This window comes from Natator depressus, chromosome 7 (genome assembly GCF_965152275.1).
Source record: "Natator depressus isolate rNatDep1 chromosome 7, rNatDep2.hap1, whole genome shotgun sequence".
NCBI classification, from domain to species: domain Eukaryota; kingdom Metazoa; phylum Chordata; order Testudines; family Cheloniidae; genus Natator; species Natator depressus.
The window spans coordinates 7,297,551-7,318,184 of record NC_134240.1 but is presented as its reverse complement, the minus strand read 5'-3'; the positions used below and the strand labels follow the sequence as shown (position 1 = coordinate 7,318,184).

General features: G+C 45.1%; 1 protein-coding gene across 1 annotated transcript in view; it reads left to right on the top strand.

Annotated features, from left to right (window-relative positions):
• LRIG1 (leucine rich repeats and immunoglobulin like domains 1) overlaps positions 1-20,634 on the top strand; it is a 126,217-nt gene that overhangs the window by 88,596 nt on the left and 16,987 nt on the right. Inside the window, exons 4-9 of the mRNA XM_074957436.1 lie at positions 831-968; positions 2,095-2,238; positions 5,694-5,837; positions 7,481-7,624; positions 11,958-12,101; positions 16,532-16,612. Of these exons, the coding sequence (XP_074813537.1) occupies positions 831-968; positions 2,095-2,238; positions 5,694-5,837; positions 7,481-7,624; positions 11,958-12,101; positions 16,532-16,612 (795 nt within the window). The remainder of the gene's footprint in view (positions 1-830; positions 969-2,094; positions 2,239-5,693; positions 5,838-7,480; positions 7,625-11,957; positions 12,102-16,531; positions 16,613-20,634) is intronic.

The window sequence follows — 20,634 nt, the reverse complement described above, 5'->3', positions numbered from 1 at the left end:
TGACAGCTGTGGAAATCCAGTGAGTGATTTGTAATGCTTTCTGTGAGCAAAACAATTCCAATGTTAAATCTCCAGACTATTGATGAAAATGCAGCTGGCTTGAATCATTACTTTGGGGCCAGATCCGACAAACACTGCTGAGTGCAGTGCTTAGTGCCGAGAGTTATTCTAAGCACACAGTTTGGTCTAGGGTAGTAAACAATATGCTAGGAAATGATTGCAGAATCAAGCCCCTGGATACTGTTTCTATGTGTTAGAAATCATTGTAATATAGTTTAGAGCTGGGACTTTTCAAAAGGGCCTAGCAGCTAGGCAAACAACCCCCAGAGGCTTTCACTGGGATTTGGGTGTCTCTTTATCTCCCTTTGAAAAATCCCAGCCAGTGTGTGTTATGTTGGAATTTTGGCAATTTGCTAAATCATCAGTCGACACTGGGAGAATTCCTGTGACAATCCCAATCCTGCAGTCTCTCTTAATAATGCATTTATCTTGGGAGTTAAGGGGATGGAAGGGATCCAGAATTGGGCCCAAATCTCTGGAAGGTGAATGCATCAGTGGACTCGGTAGTTATCGAAGAAAGTCTTGTACCAAAATAGAAAAAACTCCAAATGTTTGTGATTTACTACAATCTGACTAGCCAGAGAAACAGCAGGGAGCCAGTGTATGTATCTCTGACACTGGTTTCTGATTGGACCGTTGTTTCAGAAATACATTAAATACCAGTGTGGAAAGCCAACTGGCGACTGATGGAATCAATTGCTCTCTCTGGTTATATTTTTTTTTCTTTAAGGAAACTTGATTCTCTCCAATTCTCATCCTGTCTGTTTCAGGCATCACAACAGGATCCGCAGCATTGAAGCAAGTCAACTGAAGCCTTACGTTGCCCTGGAAACGTTGGACCTGAGTTCCAATGACATCACGGAAATACGAAGCGGCTGCTTTCCACAGGGACTTCCCATAAAGGAGCTGTAAGTTCTTCTTGTTCAGAACAGCATTAGTCGAGTTACCGCAGCAAAAAGGAGGCCTTTAAAATTGCCTTTAAAAAAAGGTTGCTAACCAACATTTCAAATAGAGCATTATAACTGTGGGTTCTAAATGCAACAGTGAATTAAAACTCAGCCAGTTGTGTCTCTGGTCCCTCCCACCCCCACCAGCCTTGTCTTTTTGTTATCGGATGTATCTGTGAATAATGCAGGGACATCATTTTGCCAGCTGCACTGGGAGCGGTGTACAGTGACAGAGAAAGGCACGTGTGCCCTTCAGGTACGGGCATCCTGCATTGCTACGGAAACTGGAAGCCAAAACAACTATCCAGAGCAGGGACAGCTCTTCCATAATGGGAACCCTAGAAACATGAGGCTGGAAGAGAGGGTGTCTAGTCCGCCCCCAGGCTGAGGCAGGATTAAGCATACCTAGCCTAGACCATCCCAGACAGGGGTTTGTGTACCTTGAGGTCTGTGCCTTGCTTCTGAAATCAGACACGTGCAGCTGGGGAAAAGTGGCTGTTTTCCTTGTGATCACATATTCACGTTAAAATGGACGTTGGGTAACCCTTGTTTTTATAGCCATACATACCAGCGGTCAGTGGGAGCCAAATGAGCTCCCCTTGAGCCATGCAGGAAAAATACAGCATAATCCTAACGTGTATGGGGTCAGTGATATACGTTATGTGTTTTCTAGAAGGCGCAGAATAACCACAGGTTCTGCTCATAAGCCGTGCTTGTGCATAAGGAGTGTGTATGCTGTGGGTTTGGTCTCACTCCTCTGTCTGGAGGCCATCAATTTTTGGAACCATCAGAATGAGGTGACAGCAATGGCCCCTGTATGCTGTGGGTCTGACAATGAGCCCCCCGACTGTCTCCTTCATTGGAGTAGCTGGTGCCAAGCATCTCTGAAGGGGCACTCAGCACCTTCCATTGCTAGGTGCTGGCAATGTGTTCTGGGAAAGCGTGTTTGTTTTTATTTGTCCCCAAACCTGCTCGGTTCCAATGTAATGTGTCTAATTTCACCAGCCCGTTTGGAGACCAAGCAAAGGCTGATAACAATGAAGGCCTCTGACACAACCATTACGTTTTCTGTGCTGATTTATTACAGCAACCTGGGGAGCAACAGAATCAGCACCCTGGAGCCTGGTGCTTTTGATAGTCTGTCACGGTCCCTGCTAACACTTCGACTGAGTAAAAACAGGATCACCCTGCTTCCTGTTAAGGCATTCAAGTTACCCAGGCTAACACAACTGTGAGTAGAAATGTGCACCTTAATTAAGGTTAACCAAACTTTATGGAGACAAAATTTCCCTGAGGATATACACACCAAATGCAACCCTTCCTCACCCTACATCTATAAAACTTGGAATAAGCTATATTTAATAGTCCTATGGCGACGCCTAATAAAACAAATTAGGAGAGTGCGGGGGTGGGGTGTTTTGTGTGTGTTTGTCCGTCTTGTACCTATTACTTATTTAGGTCACTCTTTTTAGATTAAAAAAATGTAACTGATGAGCCTCTCAGCTATTTACAGTATCAAATAGATCTGTTTCCCTTACAGCAGCTGGTAAAAATTTTTTGGTTGGGGAAAAAATGTGTTTTGCAAGTGGGCAGAAAGAGCTGAATGACAGCGTTATGTTTTCGAGACCACACAGGTATCTTTATGCGGCAATAAAAATGCAACGAAGGAAGGTCGTTAAACTGTGCAGTGATATTTGAGCAGACAAAAGAGTACTTTCGATGAGCTAACACACACGTTGTTATTGTCTTGGCTGCAGTACTGCGTGAGCTATGTAGGCAGAGATCTACATGTGCATCTATAAGTGTGCCTTATATGCAAACAGTCAATCTAAGAGTTCAGCTTTTCCCCTTTACAGGCCGGATCAGATGGTATGATGGGATAGCCTAATTTTGGCAATTAATTGATCTTTGTCTATTAGCTGTAAATCTGCCCAATGGCCTGTGATGGGATATTAGATGGGGTGGGATCTGAGTTACTACAGAGAATTCTTTCCTGGGTGTCTGGCTGGTGAATCTTGCCCACATGCTCAGGGTTTCAGCTGATCGCCATATTTGGGGTCGGGAAGGATTTTCCTCCAGGGCAGATGGGCAGAGGCCCTGGGGGTTTTTCGCCTTCCTCTGCAGCATGGGGCATGGGTCACTTGCTGGAGGATTCTGTTCACCTTGAAGTCTTTAAACCATGATTTGAGGACTTCAGTAGCTCAGACATAGGTCAGGGGTTTGTTACAGGAATGGGTGGGTTAGATTCTGTGGCCTGCATTATGCAGGTCAGACTAGAAAACCATAATGGTCCCTTCTGACCTTAAAGTCTGTGACTCTGTCTAAAGCCCGCTGCAGTCTTTTCACTGAGTTTGGAGGGCTTAGGATCAAGCTCTGTTTGCACAAAAGACCATTACCATTCAGAGGTACCGAAACCAGTACCTCTAAATGGCAAACCATCACCACCCAATTAAGTAAACCCAAAGCGCCCAGAACAGTTTTGTTCAAGCTTTAGTCATGGTCAGTGGATATCGAAGGTCAGGGGAGGGTAAGCTTCCCCATACCCAGGCCATGGCCTTGCCCATGCTCTGGCCTGAGGCCCTGCTCTTACTCCCCCTGTCACCTGATGCTGGCCGGTGGCCTGGAGCTCGGGGCTCAGGCTAGGGGCAGCCTGGGGCGGTTAGGGGCAGCCTGGGGCAACTTGGACTGGCCCGGGGTGGGGCCGGCCGGAGAGGCTGGGGCAACTCGGGCCGGCCAGGGGGTCAGGCATCTTGGGGCAGCTGGGGCAGGCCAGCCAGAGCTCTAGCCATGGGGTGGAGGGGCTTAGAACTCCAGCAGGCGGGGGCGGGGCTGGGGGACTAGCCTCCCTGAAGTGGGGGTTCTGCCACCGCCCGGGCTTCAGTTAAAAACTACTCCTACGACCCAGCCACATTCTGCTTGTCCCTTGGGAAGCTTGCTTATGAGATGCTTGACTGTGTACATCCACGGGTGTAAATTTTCCGTTGGATGCATACAGGATTCACGTTTCCTTCAGCATTGAACATCTACCAGGAGGTTCTGAAGAAGCTATTTAGGAGCAAGTTCCATGGAGAGCCAGTGGTATTTGAGCTCCTAAGCCCCTTAGGAGGAAGGTTTTCAGATGAGTCTAATTTTCCCTTGTATGGATATAGGAATGAACATCTACCCATGTGGAACTGCATGCAGAGAGGTATTGATGGGGCAGCCAGAGTTTTAGAATTAATCCTGTTGAACTTTTCAGGTGAAGTATGGTTGAGTAGCATTGCTAGCAATGCTGCAGAGCCGGAAGTGGCGAGCCTGAAATAGTCGTGCTCAGAAAGGGTGTTCGAACAGCAGTAAAACTGAGTTTTAATCCCCCCAAATCAGAAAGCCGCTGCTTCTACCGCCCCTCCCCTGCAAAAAAAAAAAACAAACTCCTGTGTGTTGCCCATGCTGCTACCTTGGCTCCCGCTGGGAAGTGGAGAAGGCGCCTCCATCGGGTTGGTTTTGCACCCCAGCAAGCTGGTGTCCAGGTAACTGCTGTACACACACAATGTAGGCATTGCACAGGCATTTTTGCAGGTAGGCTTGAGTGTACTATGAAAGTTTGACCTTCCTGTTTAAATCTATACACCATGCTGGATGAAATCCTGCCCCTATTGAAGTCAATGGGAGTTTTGCCACTGACTTTAGTGGGGCTGGCATTTCACCCTGGTGCCTAGATCTAACTCATGGCGTGATCTGTAACTACCTGTTCTAATGCCCTTGGTATCGGTTAAGTCAAGTCACCCAGTTATATTCTCGTATTATTGGTGAGTATAGTGCACAGAAATAACTGGCTTTCCTAAGTTTTATTTAAACTTTCCTTAGTTTAAAAAAAATGCTTAATAAAGCAAACATTTTGGAGGTCTCATTGGAAACCTCTTGTTTCTTTATTTATTACTTTCTTAATATAGGGAAAAAAGGCTAAATTTGTCAAGGAAACTGAGGGTTATCCTTCCAAACTAGTAATAAAATTTACATCTGGGGTCACACTTGACATATGTTTGTCAGAGTAAATTTTTACTGGCCCGTTACAAGCCACAAGCCTTTATAAACAGAGGTTTGTAAGGAAGTAATCCTGATCCCTAACTGTATGGGTTTGAGTGGTGCTTCTGCATTGGAACAGATGAATTGTGAAGATTGAACTCAATTGATGAAAAGTATAAATGGCTTATCCGAAAACTATATGGGGGAGGGGATTACTATTCTACATCCATTTTACTTATTGCCCTATATTGGAGTTTCCTCAGGGCTAGGGTGACCAGACGTCCTGTTTTTAAGGAGACAGTCCTGTTTTTTGGACTTTTTCTTATATAGGTGCCTGTTACCCCTCCACCCCCGTCCCGTTTTTTCACCGTTGCTATCTGGTCACCCTACTCCGGGCTTAAATTCAGCTGGAGTAGAACTGAAGCCTCGAGCCCCCAATGGTTGGGGGGTCCGGGAAACACTCTGAGAATTTAAGCTCTGAGTTTGTTCAAGAAGGAGTTTGTTTAAGAGAGAATGGGCCCCGGTGACTTTCCTGGCCCGTTTCCGATGCCCTTCTGCTCTCTCATGGGAACAGTTCATGGAGAAGTTGTTGGCATTCCTCCGCCCCATTGTGTGTCACACAGATGATTGCATGACAAAGGACTGGGACTTAATACATTTCCACGGTGTTGACGATTTCAGGGAGTTAAACCGGAATCGCATCCGCCTGATTGAAGGCCTGACGTTCCATGGGTTGGACAGCTTAGACGTTCTGAAGCTGCAGCGCAATGACATAAGCAAACTGACCGATGGGGCCTTCTGGGGTCTGGCCAAGATGCAAGTTCTGTAAGTTGGGGGAAAGATTTATTTTCTACTTCTCCCGTGACCTCCTCCTTTCCCCCACAGTTCTTCCAGGGACTGGTGGGCACTCTTGACATATGACCTGCCGTCACACAACAGCCGGTGGAGGATTTTTGTGCTCTGAGATCTTCGGTTCAGCCTCTCATCCACTAGATACCCAGTCTCTGCTCTGCTTTGTCACCTCCACACTGCTTTACTTGAGGCGATAGTAAAAGGAAGGGAAGGTGTAAAGGTGTAATGCCTTTACTGGTGCCTCTCTCTGTGCCATGCATGCACTGGATTGCTGCCGTATGTAATCTTTCCCCTTTCTCCAGCAACCTGTTTCCCTGTGTCAGTGTATTGAGTTTGGCTGCCTATGCTTGACTGGTGGTTCTGACCAGATTACACTAGTTGAAAGGATTACTGTTTCCAGGTAAATTCCCATTGCTCTCGTCTCTTGGATGCTGCCCTCATTTAGTGTCCTGAGAAACACCACCTGCTATGTGGAGATACGACACCAATATATCCAGCACTGCTTAAAATATGGTCCCAGAGATCCCTGGCTTCTGAATGTTGCCAGCCAGACGTTCAGTACACATCCTCTGGAAGGGATTATTTCAGAGACATCACATATATTTGTGTGCAAACTAAAGCCCTGATCCTGCAGTGTGCCTCTCAGGACCCCATTGACTTCAAAGGGGCTCTGCATGGGGACACACCCATGTGCCTCACATTGTAGGATCTCCTTGCATTACCACTGTGATTAGGCGACCATCCATGGAATTGACTTGGAGTGGAAGCTGGACAGAAGGATTTAACAACAGTCTCGCTCCACTTCCACAGCATGGTCAACCAGAGCTCTTCTAGTAAGATTTCAAATCGACCATCTATGTCTTACGTACAAGGTAGAATCCTCTTGAAATATATGTCTGTATTCTTTAGAAATCTTTAGGAAACATTGCAAGGCCTTTCCAGCATAAGTGACATTCACAGTTCGAATACCCTTTTATTCCCAAACCCTTATCAATTCCCCGACCCCTCCCCTCCCACTCCAACCCCAAATCCTAACCCAACATAGTGTTGATCCCCAAAAGGGAGATGTGCCAGAAACTCCATGAGATCCAGTAAACTTTGCTGTTGGTTTTACATGGAAGGCACTCAAATGCTGTGATGGTGAGCAGCAGTATAAAAACCCTAAAATAGATAAACAACAGTGCCAGAGTCTTCTTAAAGCTTGTTGATACACAGTGATTAGCTTTGTCCAATTCTTTAGGGGAATATAAAAGAGTTTGGGCAATACCATTTAGCCTTTGTTGCAACACAGCTCTGGGAACTAACTCCTGGTTTGTCATTGGGAGAAGGCGTGGAGTGTGCATGGGAGGCAGTTTTCACATCTGAACAAAGGATGATTAAATAGCTCCATATTTTTTTTTCTCCTTTGTGTCCTTGTATTTGCATGCTCGGCATGCGGCCGTGCACAGATGCGTGCATGTGTGGGTGTGTGTTGAGATGTACAGAACTGGATTTAAAAGAAAAGTGAAGATTTTATAGAAAGTTTCCCAGCTCTTTTTGGAAGTCCTCAACTTCATCAAAATGAGACTGGTGCTGCCTAATGGATAGTCTGACATTTATCCTGCTTGTCTTCATAGGCACCTGGAGTATAACAGCCTGACACAAGTGAACAGCGGCTCCCTCTACGGCCTCTCATCTCTCCACCAACTTCACCTCAGTAACAACTTGATATCCTACATCAACCCTGAGAGCTGGAAGTTCTGTCAGAAGCTGCATGAGCTGTAAGTTGCTTCCTGATAGACATAATGACCTTGTTAGTTATTATGATACCTGCTCGAAAGGTGTTTGTGCTGGGCATAAGGAATAGATCCTGCTAAAAAAAAAAATATGTTCGTTTACAGGGACTAAAAGGCAGATTGAGGTCATAGTTTGTGGCTCCTTTTAGGTTATCTAGTTGTAAGACTTGTGTTCTCTTGCACTGAATAAACTATACAGCTCAAAGGAAACTTTGCTTGATTAGTCTGTATTTTACAGTTGGCATAATAAATAATCACATTTAAACCACCTAATATCTGGCTACCTCAAAAGCAATGAGTGAAGTGTTTTACTCTTGTCTCTTCTGTTTGTACATTACTCTTACTATAGGGCTCATCTGTTGGAAGGTAAACACGTTGGCCTCATTCTCCTGAGATTCCCAGCTGTGAACATTTCATTTACGATCTCTTTGATAAATAAAAATGTATGCGGCCTTGGGGGAGAGATGTCGGCATCTCTGTCACTGCTAATGTTCAGATGAAGGAGAGACATTTAGGATGCTTGCAATATTGACAGGACTAGCAGTCACTCCCTAAACATGCTTAGCTGTCTGGTTAGAAAACACAATGTAGATTTGTTTTTAAAAGAAAAACGTGACAAGTTCAGTTTTATTATGGAAATGTAGCTCCTGCTTTCAGATTCATCCTGCTTGGAGATTCATAGATTCCAAGGCCAGAAGGGACCATTGTGATCATCTAGCCTGACCTCCTGTATAACACAGGCCAGAGAACTGCCCCCAGAATAATTCCTAGAGCAGATCTTCTCAAGCTAAACATTTTTAGGAGTTCCCCCTTCCATTGAGAAAGATACTAGATCTCAAATTCAGAAACATTTTGATGATGAGAGAAGAAATATTGTCTGGAGAAAATGTTCATGAACAATTCATCTAATTTATCCGACGTGTCTGAGACTGGCTGCTCTGAAAGGTACTTCCTCCTGCAGCGATACACTCGGCATGTAGCCTGATAACTGCAGGCTAGCTGACATAAAGAGCTATGTTTGATATTTCACTAGCTCAGGATGGTGCTAAGAACTTTCCCACACTTCAGTGATGAGGCTCAATGGCCTTCTCAGTGAGTCAGCACATTGCCTCACCCACGTCCTGCTCAAACCTAAAGAATCAAAGGAAAGAAAGTCTTCTTCATTCTCTGGACATTTCTATGGAAGGGTAGCTCTAACTTGGCAGAATGGCCAAATTTGGAGTCACAGAGGGTATTGATCCTGCACTAAGGAGAACACTATTGTCAGCCAAGTCATAGATCTGGAAAGAAATTAAGAAAATGATCAGTGGCCTACATTGTTGCTGAGGAAAAGGTGCCAGGCCATTAAGACATGCTCGGTCTGAATGGGATTGGTTCTGAAAGTGGGGGGAACCATATTTGGTTTGGTTTAGTTTTGTAAGGTGGCCACTTGGATGTTAGCACACACCTTTGCAAAATATTACAGGGTTTTGCAGACATAGCTTCAGGCCTTACTGGAAGAGTCCCATTCAGATTTTGTTTGTTATTGTTAAAGCTTTTGATTTTCAGGTATCAGAGAACATTTTCTGTCTACATTTTTGTAGACTCACCCGAAACCATGAGCTTTTATGGGAGGGAAGGGGAGTATGATGCCCAATAAAAGGTTGTGTGTGTTTGTCTCCATCTTCTGGTTGGGAGGAAATATAGGAAATACAGCCCAAGCATTTGGACTGGTTTAGAAGATGTCAAAGAAAGGAAAACTTATGCCACCATGGAGGTGTCTTAAATGCTTGATTGTGCCTGCAAATCAGGTGCGTGGACCTCTATATAGTGGAATAAACCCCCAATTTCAGGCATAATATGCTGGTATAAATACACCAAATAAAAATGGGGAGCTAGACTGGGACCTTTTTTAAAAAAAAACAAACAAACGAAGCCCATTATCCACGGTTTGATTTCATGGGAATGAAACGTCATGGAAAATGTAACTCACTCAAATGTAGATCAGAGATAAAACTTCTGGTTGTCTAACAGGGTACCATGTACTCCTTTTGGTTTCCTTATTATCATCACTCTCTCTGCTCCACACGCCCAGCTTGCCACCAGCCGAGAAGAGCTCTTTAGCTAGGCTGTTCCAAAATACCATGCTGCAGAAGCAGAATGCTAGCAGTTTCTCACTGGGAGAGTGATGGAAATGTAGGGCAAGCAGTCCAGACCTGCCTACTTCTCTCCGAACCTGGTTAATGTAAAGTACTGAGGAAGAAATGGGCCGTTCTGTAAATCAGCCTGTTCTTTGAGCGGGAGGCTGAGGTATGAGCATGCTGAAGACCAGGTGCCGAGCATCTGAAACTCTCCAGCTGATTGCACCATACCCACAGATATTCTAAAGCTTGCTGATGTCCATCTTCAAGTGACGTCAGGAAAAATTGAAGGGAACATACCTTTACTGGCCGTAGCAGAAACCCTTCTGGGTAATATCCAAGAGAACTGTTTTTTTTTCCCTAGCCAGGTTTAGGATTACTTTCTAGCAGTGGGTTTTTGTGTGTGTGTCAAGGGGAGGGTTAAGCCAAATTCTTTAATCACAGGTGAGGACATAATTTTGATCAGCTGCCAGTTCTTCATAACTAACACTACAGCTTCTTTAGAAACTAAAGTATGTTGTCCTATGCCTTTTTGAAATTCATTAATCTCTGCTGAATTTCTTCCAGCGCCTTTCTGCTCACACATTCAAAAGGCAGACGGCTCATTTGCCAAGTAAATGACACTTGCGGTGGTTAAGAATATATGTCTGTTTTGACTTAGGTTTTGGCTTGTGCAGTGACTCTCATGTGTGCCCTAGACACATTTTTAAGTGGGCTGGTTAGAGGCAGGGCTAAATGAGGAATCTGGAGGTTTGAAGAGAGTTGAGAGATTGTTTTCATCTCCTATATTACCAAGGGCTTCAGTATTTGGCCAGAGCAAAATGGGTGAGATTTTCAAAGGTCCCTTAGTGACTTAGGATCACAAGTTCCAGTGACTTCCATGGAGTCTTGAACTCCTGAGTCACCCACCCTGTGGGCCAACTTTCTGGCCCTTATCAGCTTGGGTCGGTGCCAAACCTTTGGGGGGAGGACATGTACACTACTTGTGCACCCCCACCCCAATGCTGGGCCTTATTTAGTCACCAGGGCAACTTAGAGCAGCCCAGAGGCTACTCTGATGTGTACCCAACTGCCAGCAGTCCCAAAGGGCCACTCCAGCAACTGAGAGTAACCCGAGCCCAGGGGAAATCTGACTACAACCAGCCATGCACTCTGCTCCCTGGGCTAGTTAGTAAGTGATGGCTTTGCCTGTGCTATACCAGGGAATTCCCCTCCCCGGGACAGTCCTTGATTGGCCAGTTGTCTCAGCCCCTTTGAGGTAGCAGTGCTGTGGTGCTGGGGGCAATGCTGTAGCATTTTCCTATAGGGGTAGGGCTATTCATTGCCTGAGGAGTTGGTGATTGCTAGCAGCGTTCCCTACTTTTCCTCCGGTTGGCTGGTCCAAGGAGCCTCCTCGTCTCTCTTGCACTGCCTGCGTGTTAGCTTTTCTTAGTACCAGCTACAAAATGGCACGGGAGCTGTATTATAAAAAAGCCAGACAGAGCACATGCAATGGGAAAAGGATGGATGAAAGCCCTCCAGTGTTAGTCACTGCGGTTAGTCATCTCCAGTATGCTTTGCATTCTGAGATAAAAGGGCAGAGGGACTGGAGGAGGGCTGGTGACCTTTACTTTGCACAAAGGGGGAATATTAAAATGTGCATTGCTACATGGTGCAGTTGCTTTGGCCTGCACTTTCGACTGGTGTTGAGACACCCACACCTAGCTGTCTGGGGCTCCCCTTGCAGAAGTGCATGAAGATGCAACAGCCAGGGCCAGGCAAAGAATCTGCATCGATTTCAGAATCCTCCTTTCTGAAGGTGCCAGCATCTTGCAGCCTCAAAGTGAGGAGGGAAGGGTGATTGTCTCCACTCTTATCCCTTTGAGTCCAGCTGCGAGGCGAGATTGGGCCCAACCAGGGTCGATGCCGATGGCTGTGTGTCAGAGAATCATAACCAGAGATTGACTTATACACTTAGTGCCACCTGATCTGCCCCTTATTGTTATGCTCCGGGAGATCATCCCCTCTCCCCTTGGTGATATTTGCAAACTGCTCGCCTGGTTTTCTCGTAACTAACCTGTTCTGCCTCCCTACGGTAACTGTGTTTTATACGAGCTGCAGGGGAGGCATAGATGTGCTTGGAGACAACAGGGATATTGCGGAGTGGCTCAGGCAATGCCAGCCAGAGTGATTGGATTTCTGTTTGGTTTTCTCTTTAGAATATTGTCCTATAACAACCTAACCAGACTGGATGAGGGGAGCTTGGCAGACTTGGGAGGGCTGCATCTGCTGCGACTCAGCCACAATTCCATCAACCATATCGCAGAGGGAGCTTTCAAAGGACTCAAAAACCTGCGTGTTCTGTAAGTTACCTGGCACACATACGCGCGCGCATGTGTGCCCGAACTGCTAACCCTGCTCCCCTGACTAACGCAGGAAATAATTTCTTCTGTAAACCAAATCTCTCTCTGCACTTTTGTTGGGATTTTTGTATGGCATTCTTCCTTGCTTTACAGTTGTACGTTCTCCTAAGTGTTCCTGTGCGCTATTAAGCAGCTGTTGTGTTTCACCCCAGAAGTGGCCGTATTTCAGCGTTGAGGAGGGAAGGGATCCCTTTATCGTCAGTGCCTGGACTAGTGAATGTTGTGTCAGATCCTAGCCTGAAAGGAGCTTTAAAAGTGCAGAGTAAAATTATTAGTACTCAGAATTAGTTGACAGCTCTGCACTTGGATAAGATGAATTTCTTTGCTGGTCGGGGGGCAAAATTTTTCATGAGTGGGCTATTTTAGATTCATTGTTTTTGTGGTTCCCCTTTCAGATTTAGGCCTGGCAGAGCAGAATGTGCTGAGCTAAATGCATTGTTGAAAGCCCTGATCTCTGAACCCTTCTTCAGCTCTAACGGCAGCATTTTCCATACTGTCCTTTTGAGTTCGATGGGGCTGTGCATCTGGTTCAGCGTTAGTTGAAGCACCTCATAAAAGGACTGAATCTTAAGACATTAGTTTAGGTTCCACTGTAAATCCAATTACACGTGAAGAAGAATCTTTCCATCGCCCAAGCATTTTTACATGCTTTCCTTTCCCCCTTTTATTAACCAATACATGTAATATAAAATCTATCCTAAAATAACACTGAAAGCCTGACTGACTGGCAAAGCCAATGAGGTTCAGTCTGGGCTAGAGAGATGACGGCTTGCTGACATGGAGAAGAACCGTACACAAAGCTGCACTGAGTCTTGGGCCCAGACAATAAGACTGACAGGACAATGGATACTGCAAGTGATATGCTTACTAGTCTGCATGAGATGGAGAAGAATTTGAGGATGGCAGCCTGCATTTCTTATGAGTCCCAATCCCATTAAAGTCACTGGGAATCTTCCCTGTGACTTCCGTGGGAGCAGACTCGGGCCCGATGTTGTGGGGACAAGGGGGCCCCTTTTTGATTATGAAACTTTGTGTCGATTTGACTCCCTATCTGTAACGCAAGCGGGGAAGAAAAAAAAATCAACTGCCATGTTATAAAGAGAGAGCTTCAAAGTGCCCTAGCAGACCATGGGAAATGATCCTTCCAGTCATTGTTCTGTACTGTTTAGCTGATGACGTATGTTTCAGGGAGTATTCCTGCAAGTTGACCAGACAAGGGAAGAACAATGTGGCATTGGAAAAGAGCAGTCTGGCCCTGATCCTCAGGCTGGTGTAAATGGATTCATCATCCTAGTTTCCTGGATTTTAAGGCCAGTCAGGACCATTAGATCCTCTAGTCTGACCTCCCGCATGATAAGAGCCATAGAATGTCACCGCTGTCCAGTAACTTGTGTCGGACTAAAGCTTATCTACCAGAAAGGCAGCTAGACTTGAGAGGAAGAACCCACCACGTCCCTGGACAGCTTGTTCCAGCGTCCTCAGGGCAGCTCCTTCCGTTTGCACCGGCCGAGGATCTGGCCCACACGGTTCTTTCATCTGAGCTGCCATGAAATCCTTCAGACAAGTTTAACGGCTCAGCCTTCAAGGCCAGTTGTGCTCACTGGATTTTTATTCTGGTTTTGAAAAAGAAATACAGTGTGGTACTTTTTTATTCCCCTTCACTGAGCCCCATTGTGCTTCGATTAATGAAAAGGACATCAGAACAGAGGAGCTTTCCCTTCCCTGCTTACTGTACTGGACACATCTTATTTATTCCTTTATTGAGTTTCACACGGGAGGAAGTGACTGAAAAGTGATTCTTTTTTCTTCTTTTTCTTTTTTAAGCCTAAACCTTTCAACCACTGGCATTCAGAGAGGGCCTTCTCCCAGGCAGCTGTCAGTGCAGGGACTAAAGGCTTCCAAAGAAAAAGCAGGGGAGCGGGAATGGGTAGATCTGTGCCCTTTGCAGCAAATGCAGAGCCTCTTTTGTGTCCAGTGCAAGGGGGGAGAGAGTGAGCTCTAATTGAATAAAGAGGAAGACTATTGGGTCCTGCACCTGGTGAAAAAGACCCGAGCATGCTTTAATTATGGCCTATTGTTGACGAGCCTTTGGTGGGTGTGAAACTGCTGAAATGTGGAGCTATTCAAACAGAGGTCAGGCCTGGGGACCTCACAGCATAATGATTAACAAGGCAGCAAGCATTCAGGCTCAGCCAGCCAGAAACAATAGGAAATTGGCAACAGGGGCTGGGAGAGAAGAGGAGTTGAATGCAAAGAGAGCTAGGCCAGAATACCCATGCTCTCTATTTTTTTGTCCATTTGAGAAAAAACACCACATTCTCCCCCCACCCCCCTTAACACTAAGCCTTTCAGCTTCCTTTAGGAGAACAAGCCCAGTGACAAGCCAAGCTATTTTCTTTTCGCTTTTTAGGAAAACACCCGGTGACACTCACTCAATAAAAGTATGTGCCAGAGATCTCAAACATTCTCAACACCTCCCCTCCTGTCTCCTCTCATACTGTGAAGAGGCCAGAAGGCTAGTGGTCCCAAGTACAGTGGCAGGGTTGGATGGGGTGGAATTGGCCTCAGGACAAATCTCCAGGAATAGAGGGTTTATTCATGAGTCCCAGAAAAGAGAACCTAAGTTGCAAGCAGGCGGGTTAGTTGATGTACAGTGTGAAACTGGCAGGAATGAAAACATGTGGCCCCTAAGACGTGAAACGTTTATAATCCAATTTATGGAACACTGTCCTCCCAACATCCTGCAATGCATCATGGCAAGTCTTCCAGGCCCTGCCTCTCTTCTCACTTGTCTCTCCCCGACTGCCACCGCAGCATTGTTTGTGCCCACACCCTACTGCACTGTTATTCTGCCATCCACTTGGCCTGGTTCTAGCCACAGATATTACTGACAGCCACCATGACGCTGCCTGGGCCGGTGTCGCACTGAGATATGGGACACGGGTCTGATAATGACGCCAGCTGAGAAACGGGCATTGTGTCCGTGGGCCATTTCTTTTCACAACTTCAGTTCATGTTGAAAAGCCCAAGAAATCATTGCTAGCAACAAAGACTGCCGTTAATTTGGGTACCTATGGCAAAAAATCAGTCCTGGCCTGGCTGAGGAAGTCTTGGTACCGAGCTATGTGCACTTCATGGGATTCTTCTGTTCTCATATCATGTGTTAATGTGTAACACAAAAAAAAACAAACCCCAAAACAAAACCCATTGAAACGCTCGCTGTTCTAATAGTCTTTTAAGGTTCAAAGAAAATAATGGATTTGTGGGGGACGGGGGTTGTTTTCTGTTTGTTTGTTTTTTTGCCTTCCCTGTGATGTTAAAAGGCCTAAAAGTGTGTTTATTTTTATTTTTAAAAAGAACATTAGAAATTCTAAAGTTCTGTCTGCTGAAAGGCACTCTACTACCTGGAGATTCAAGGGAGAGAGGGGAAAGGAATTTTAGTCAGACTCTTTGAAAATCTTTGATGGTTTTTGGTTTGCTTGTTGTCATTAAGATCCATGTAACTCCAGTAACTAATGAGCATTTTGAAAATTAAACTGGAAAAAGGCCCTCTTTATTCAGGAATAAGAATGACTGTATGGGGAGTTACAACAGTATAATTATGCCAGTATAGTTATGCTGCTAAATTTCTCTGTATAGGCAAGACCTTAGACTGTGGAACTCATTGCCACAGGAAGTCACTGAGGCCAAAAATTTAACAAGATTCTAAAAGGGACTTAACATTTACGTGGATGACAAGAATATCCGGCGTTACCACATTAATTATAATTCTGGAAGGGATATTAAGGGATAATATAAATTCTGGAAGGGCTTAAGCCAGTATATCTGACTATTAGACATCAGGATGAGATGAGACCTAATGTGGAGCACAGATTATCCCACATCTGTGTACTGTGCAATTCTTACACCTTCCTCCAAGGCATTTGGTGCTAGCCACTGTTTAAAATAATACTCAACTAAATGGACCTTGCATATGACAATTCTTGTTTTAAAAGGCAGAACAAGCTTCTCTTTGTCTGAGGGGAACTTTTCTCCTCCAAGACTTCTTCATACAGCATAAAGAATTAGAAAAGGGCATAAACCCAGATTTTACAAATCCACTGCAGGTCACCTTTAAAGTGGCAAACGGGATCAGATTGGAAAGCATCAGTTACTTTCTTTAGTGCAAGAAAAGTCATGCAAAAGTAGTTGGCTCTGCTCAAACAAAGTCTGCTCAGCTGCCATGCTAGGCTTACTGATAACAGTGATGTATGGCAAGGACAAAATGGGAAGCTCTTGGTAAGCTGTTCCCAAACTTTTTCCTTTAGTTCTTTAATGGCGAGCCCAGGACTGAGAAATTGATTGTGAGTTTTCTTTTGTCTTCTCCCCAGGGACCTGGACCATAACGAGATTTCAGGCACAATAGAAGATACCAATGGGGCTTTTACAGGCCTTGAAAACCTAAGCAAGCTGTGAGTAGCCGAGCTTTAGAAGTTTTGTTGAGCTCCTTACATGAAGGGGGGAGGGGTGAGTGGAGAGAGTTTCTTATATGGACTTTGGGAACGGGAAAAGCTGAAGAAAGTGTGAGACATGACAGCCCCCAGACTCACTAAATGGTAGTAAACGCCATTCCTAGGAGCACATGTTTTCGTTTCATAGAGCCCCATGCCGTTAGAGCAGTTGAATATTCACTCACTCAATGGTGGTAGAAACTAGCTTGCGGATTTGTTCTCAGTCAGATTTAGCACACTTCAGTTGCACTTTGTCCGCAAAACTCAAGGGAAAAAGCTTCCTTTCACAAAATCACTGAGTGATGCTCAACCTCTAATGAAAAGGCGATAATAAACAAGAGAAGATCTCAGGGTTATGCTTAATACATCTTACACTTCACAGTTCAAGTGAATTGGACAAACATCTGTCTCTTAAGGGTTTTGCTGTTGTTTTTTTTTTTTTTTCAGGATATGACCCACCAGTTTCATTAGTGATGCAGTCTTTGTGCAGTTTTATGATCTTGTGATTTTGTGATTACTTTTTAGAGCTCATATGAGTAGTACTGATACGCATCTGTATTGGGCCAGAACTGTCAAAGGGATAAAAAGAAAACTGATTCTGTTTGAGAGGAATGTGCAAGAAAATATTTGTAGATGGCTTCAGCTTTGTAGGTATTCAGCCCGCTGTTGATTTCTGAATTGCTAAGTGTCCGAGCTGCTTGTTAGATTGTTCGTTTTCCCTTTTGGAGGGATTGCATGGAGAAGGATATTTGAAATCAGCTATCTATAATCGATCCTGTCGGGCAAGTTTCTGACTGATTCTGACTAATTGGAAGTCTCTTTTAATTATTATTTCTTGCCTCTGTTTGAGTTTTCACCTCCTTCATCACTGTCTCTGATGCTGATATGCCAGGGGTGCACGGTATGATGGCAGGTGGCTGGTATGAATCTCAGCAGGTGGTGCATTGTCACTCTGTCATTAGAGCTATTTGGGAGAGCGGCTTCAGTGAAGTGGTCGGGACCTAAGATGGGGTTGGAGAAGAGGGACTTGCCATCGTGGGTATAGAAGGACATAGATCAATTTAAAGGAGAAGGGGAGGCGGGGTAGTTGGAGATGCAGGTGGGGGAGGATGGGGAAAGACCAGAGTGTAGAATGAACCAGATGGTGAGGGCGGGGTGGAGAACAGGAGTGAGGGAGATTAGGAGGCAGGGGAATAATGGTTAGAGATGGAGAAGGGCAGACAGAAAATTCAGTCACTGGAGAAAGCATGGAGGAGGTGCCACTGGTGGATGTGGGAACTTCTTGGCTGGTCTTGTTGATAGTTTCCTTTTATCTGAAGAAGCTGGTGAGGTCCTATGTGTGGTAGGAAGCGCGTGGGGACAGTGGGAAAGTTCAAGGAGGGAGTCAAAGGGTAGATTTTAGCAGATGGGATTGTGGACAAGGGAGTAGATGAGAGTGGGAAGGCTGCACGCTTGGCAGGGAAGATGGTAGAATGGTAGGAACAGAGAATAGCCCTGTAGCGGAGGAAGTCTTCATGGTCGGTGGGCTTCCTTCAGAGGCACCGGCACAGGAGCTGGGGTAAAGCAGCAGCTGCTGGGGATGCGGGTGTCAGGGGTTAGGGGATAAGAAAGGCTAAGGCCTGAAAAGGGGCCAAAGGAGTCAGAGCGGAAGAAGGGAGGGGAGTGGAGGGAGTCACAGCCGAGGGGCTATGGCAGAGAAGTCATGTGAATGTTGCTGGACTGGGGGTTACATATGGGTGAAGGGTTGGACAGATTATTGGGTCTCTGCTTGGATTATCCATTTTGCCTTAAAATGTAAGGTTGGAAACACGCTCGTAATGTTCAAATAATCTAGCTGCCTTTCTTGAGGCATTTTGGTCACATTCGGGGCCTTTCAACTCAAAAGGGCCTAATTTCGTTCATCATCACTCAAGCCAGGAGTTTGAATTTTGTCTCGGGGCTTCAATTAAGTGCCATTCCTACTTCCAAACTTTTTTTTTTTTTTTTTAATACCAGCCTGTGTGCTAAGTGTTGAACTGTCTGGTATAGGGCCCCTGTGTTTTAACCGTCATTAGCATACAAAAAAATAAATGGCACTTCAGAGGAAACCTTCCAATGAATTAATAATCACAGCTCTGTGGAGATTGCCTTAAAAGCTGCTCCCCTTTGATCTGGCATGGATTAGTCTCTGAAAGGATTTAGCCATGAGTGGTGTTCAGCATAATGAAGGTGTTAAACTGGGAGTGGGGGAGGCCAGTCATTGTAGCCTTTCCTGAATTATAGATGAAGCTCTCCAGAATGGAGAAGGCAGGCCTAAATTAAAACATTGCCTCAGAAAAGGGAGCCGAGAACCACTGAAGCATAGAAAGCATCAGTGGAGTCGCTGGGGAGCCACCAGTTCCCTAATTATTCAAGCTGCTAGATTTAACCGTTTTTTGATGGCTCACTCACTTAAAGACCTTCGTGCAGGTGCAAACCTGGCAAAGGGGGAAAACGCTACTTTCTAATGAACTGCTTGTGCACGGTGTCGTTATACTACTTTAATTGCAGTGTGGAGGTACTGTTGCCAACTCGCTTGACGGTGGGAGAGCATTTCTTCACTTGCAGCAAGCTGGCTGATTTGCATGCCACAGTGCTTCCATTCCAAAATACCAGATCCCTTTGAAGATGGTCGCTGGTTTTATAATAATTTCATAATCAGAAAAATGGTTATCTAGGGTCTGTGAGGAAATAGGAATATGTATTTGAATGAGAGTTGGCAGGAGTGTACACCAGCTTCTTATTACAACTTTTCTATGTATTTCTCATGTACGTGGCTATACAGAATAGTTGCATACACGTGTATACCCAGTTAGATGCACATACAATAGTTGCATATAAACAGCACGCACACATATACACTATATATGTAAAGGTGGGTAAAAATCTCCACCTGAGATTTTTAAGGATCAAGATTCACAATAAATGGTGAGCAGGATTGACCTAAGGGGTCAACCTCATTCTGAACACAACGTCTAAATACTGATGGACTGTTCCTAATCCAAGGAGCTCAGTAAAGATTACAAAATATTTTCACCAAATAGAACATCTGAAAAGTGGCTTGCAAATGAGTGTGCCTTTTATCAGCCACTAGGGACAGCCTATGGCAGCTGTCTTTATTCTTCTAATAAAAATTAAAAAAAGACAATCTAGGGAATGGCCTCAAACTCTCTGAAGATGCAACTATGGTTTTATGGTAAACTAATTTTGACCATAAAGGGTGTGTATGTGTTTGTGTGTTTCCTTGTGGAAGATGGGAATTAACTTTGCCAGAAACCTAAGTTTTGGTTCTGCTTTGTTGTTGTACAGAGAAAGACTAAGAACTGTAATTGGTTTCCCATTAAACATGTGACACAGAAATTTACCATGAAAACTGGATGACAGTAGCCAACTCTTGCTGGCGTGCCTGTAGTGGAAAAGAATTATGGGATATCTCACGCAGGAGGAGACAAGATTACTCATTGTTGGGGCCCTGGAATGGGGATGGCTTGAGCTAGTGAACTGAGGAGGTGCGTGGTTTGGAGGGTAACATAGTTTTGGCTAGTTGTGTGTAGTTTTCCCTTTTTTAATCGTTGTAAACTATAATTAGCTGCATTTGCTCTGTAAGGATGATATTCACAAACTTTAAGGCCTGAAAGAACTATTGTGATCATCCAGTCTGACCACCTGCACATCGCAGACCACAGAACCTCACCCACCCACTCCTGTGATAGACCCCTAGCCTCTGGCTGAGCTACTGAAGGCTTCAAATCATGATTTAAAGACTTCACGTTACAAAGATACTCCACCAAATTACTCTAGTTCAAACCAGCAAGTGATCCGTGACCAATGCTGCAGAAAAAAGCAACCCTTCCCTCCCCCGCTCCAGGGTCTCTGCCAATCTTATCCAGGGAGAAATTCCTTCCTGACCCCAAATATGCTTCTCAGTTAGACCCTGAGCATGTTGGCAAGACCCAGTAGCCGGA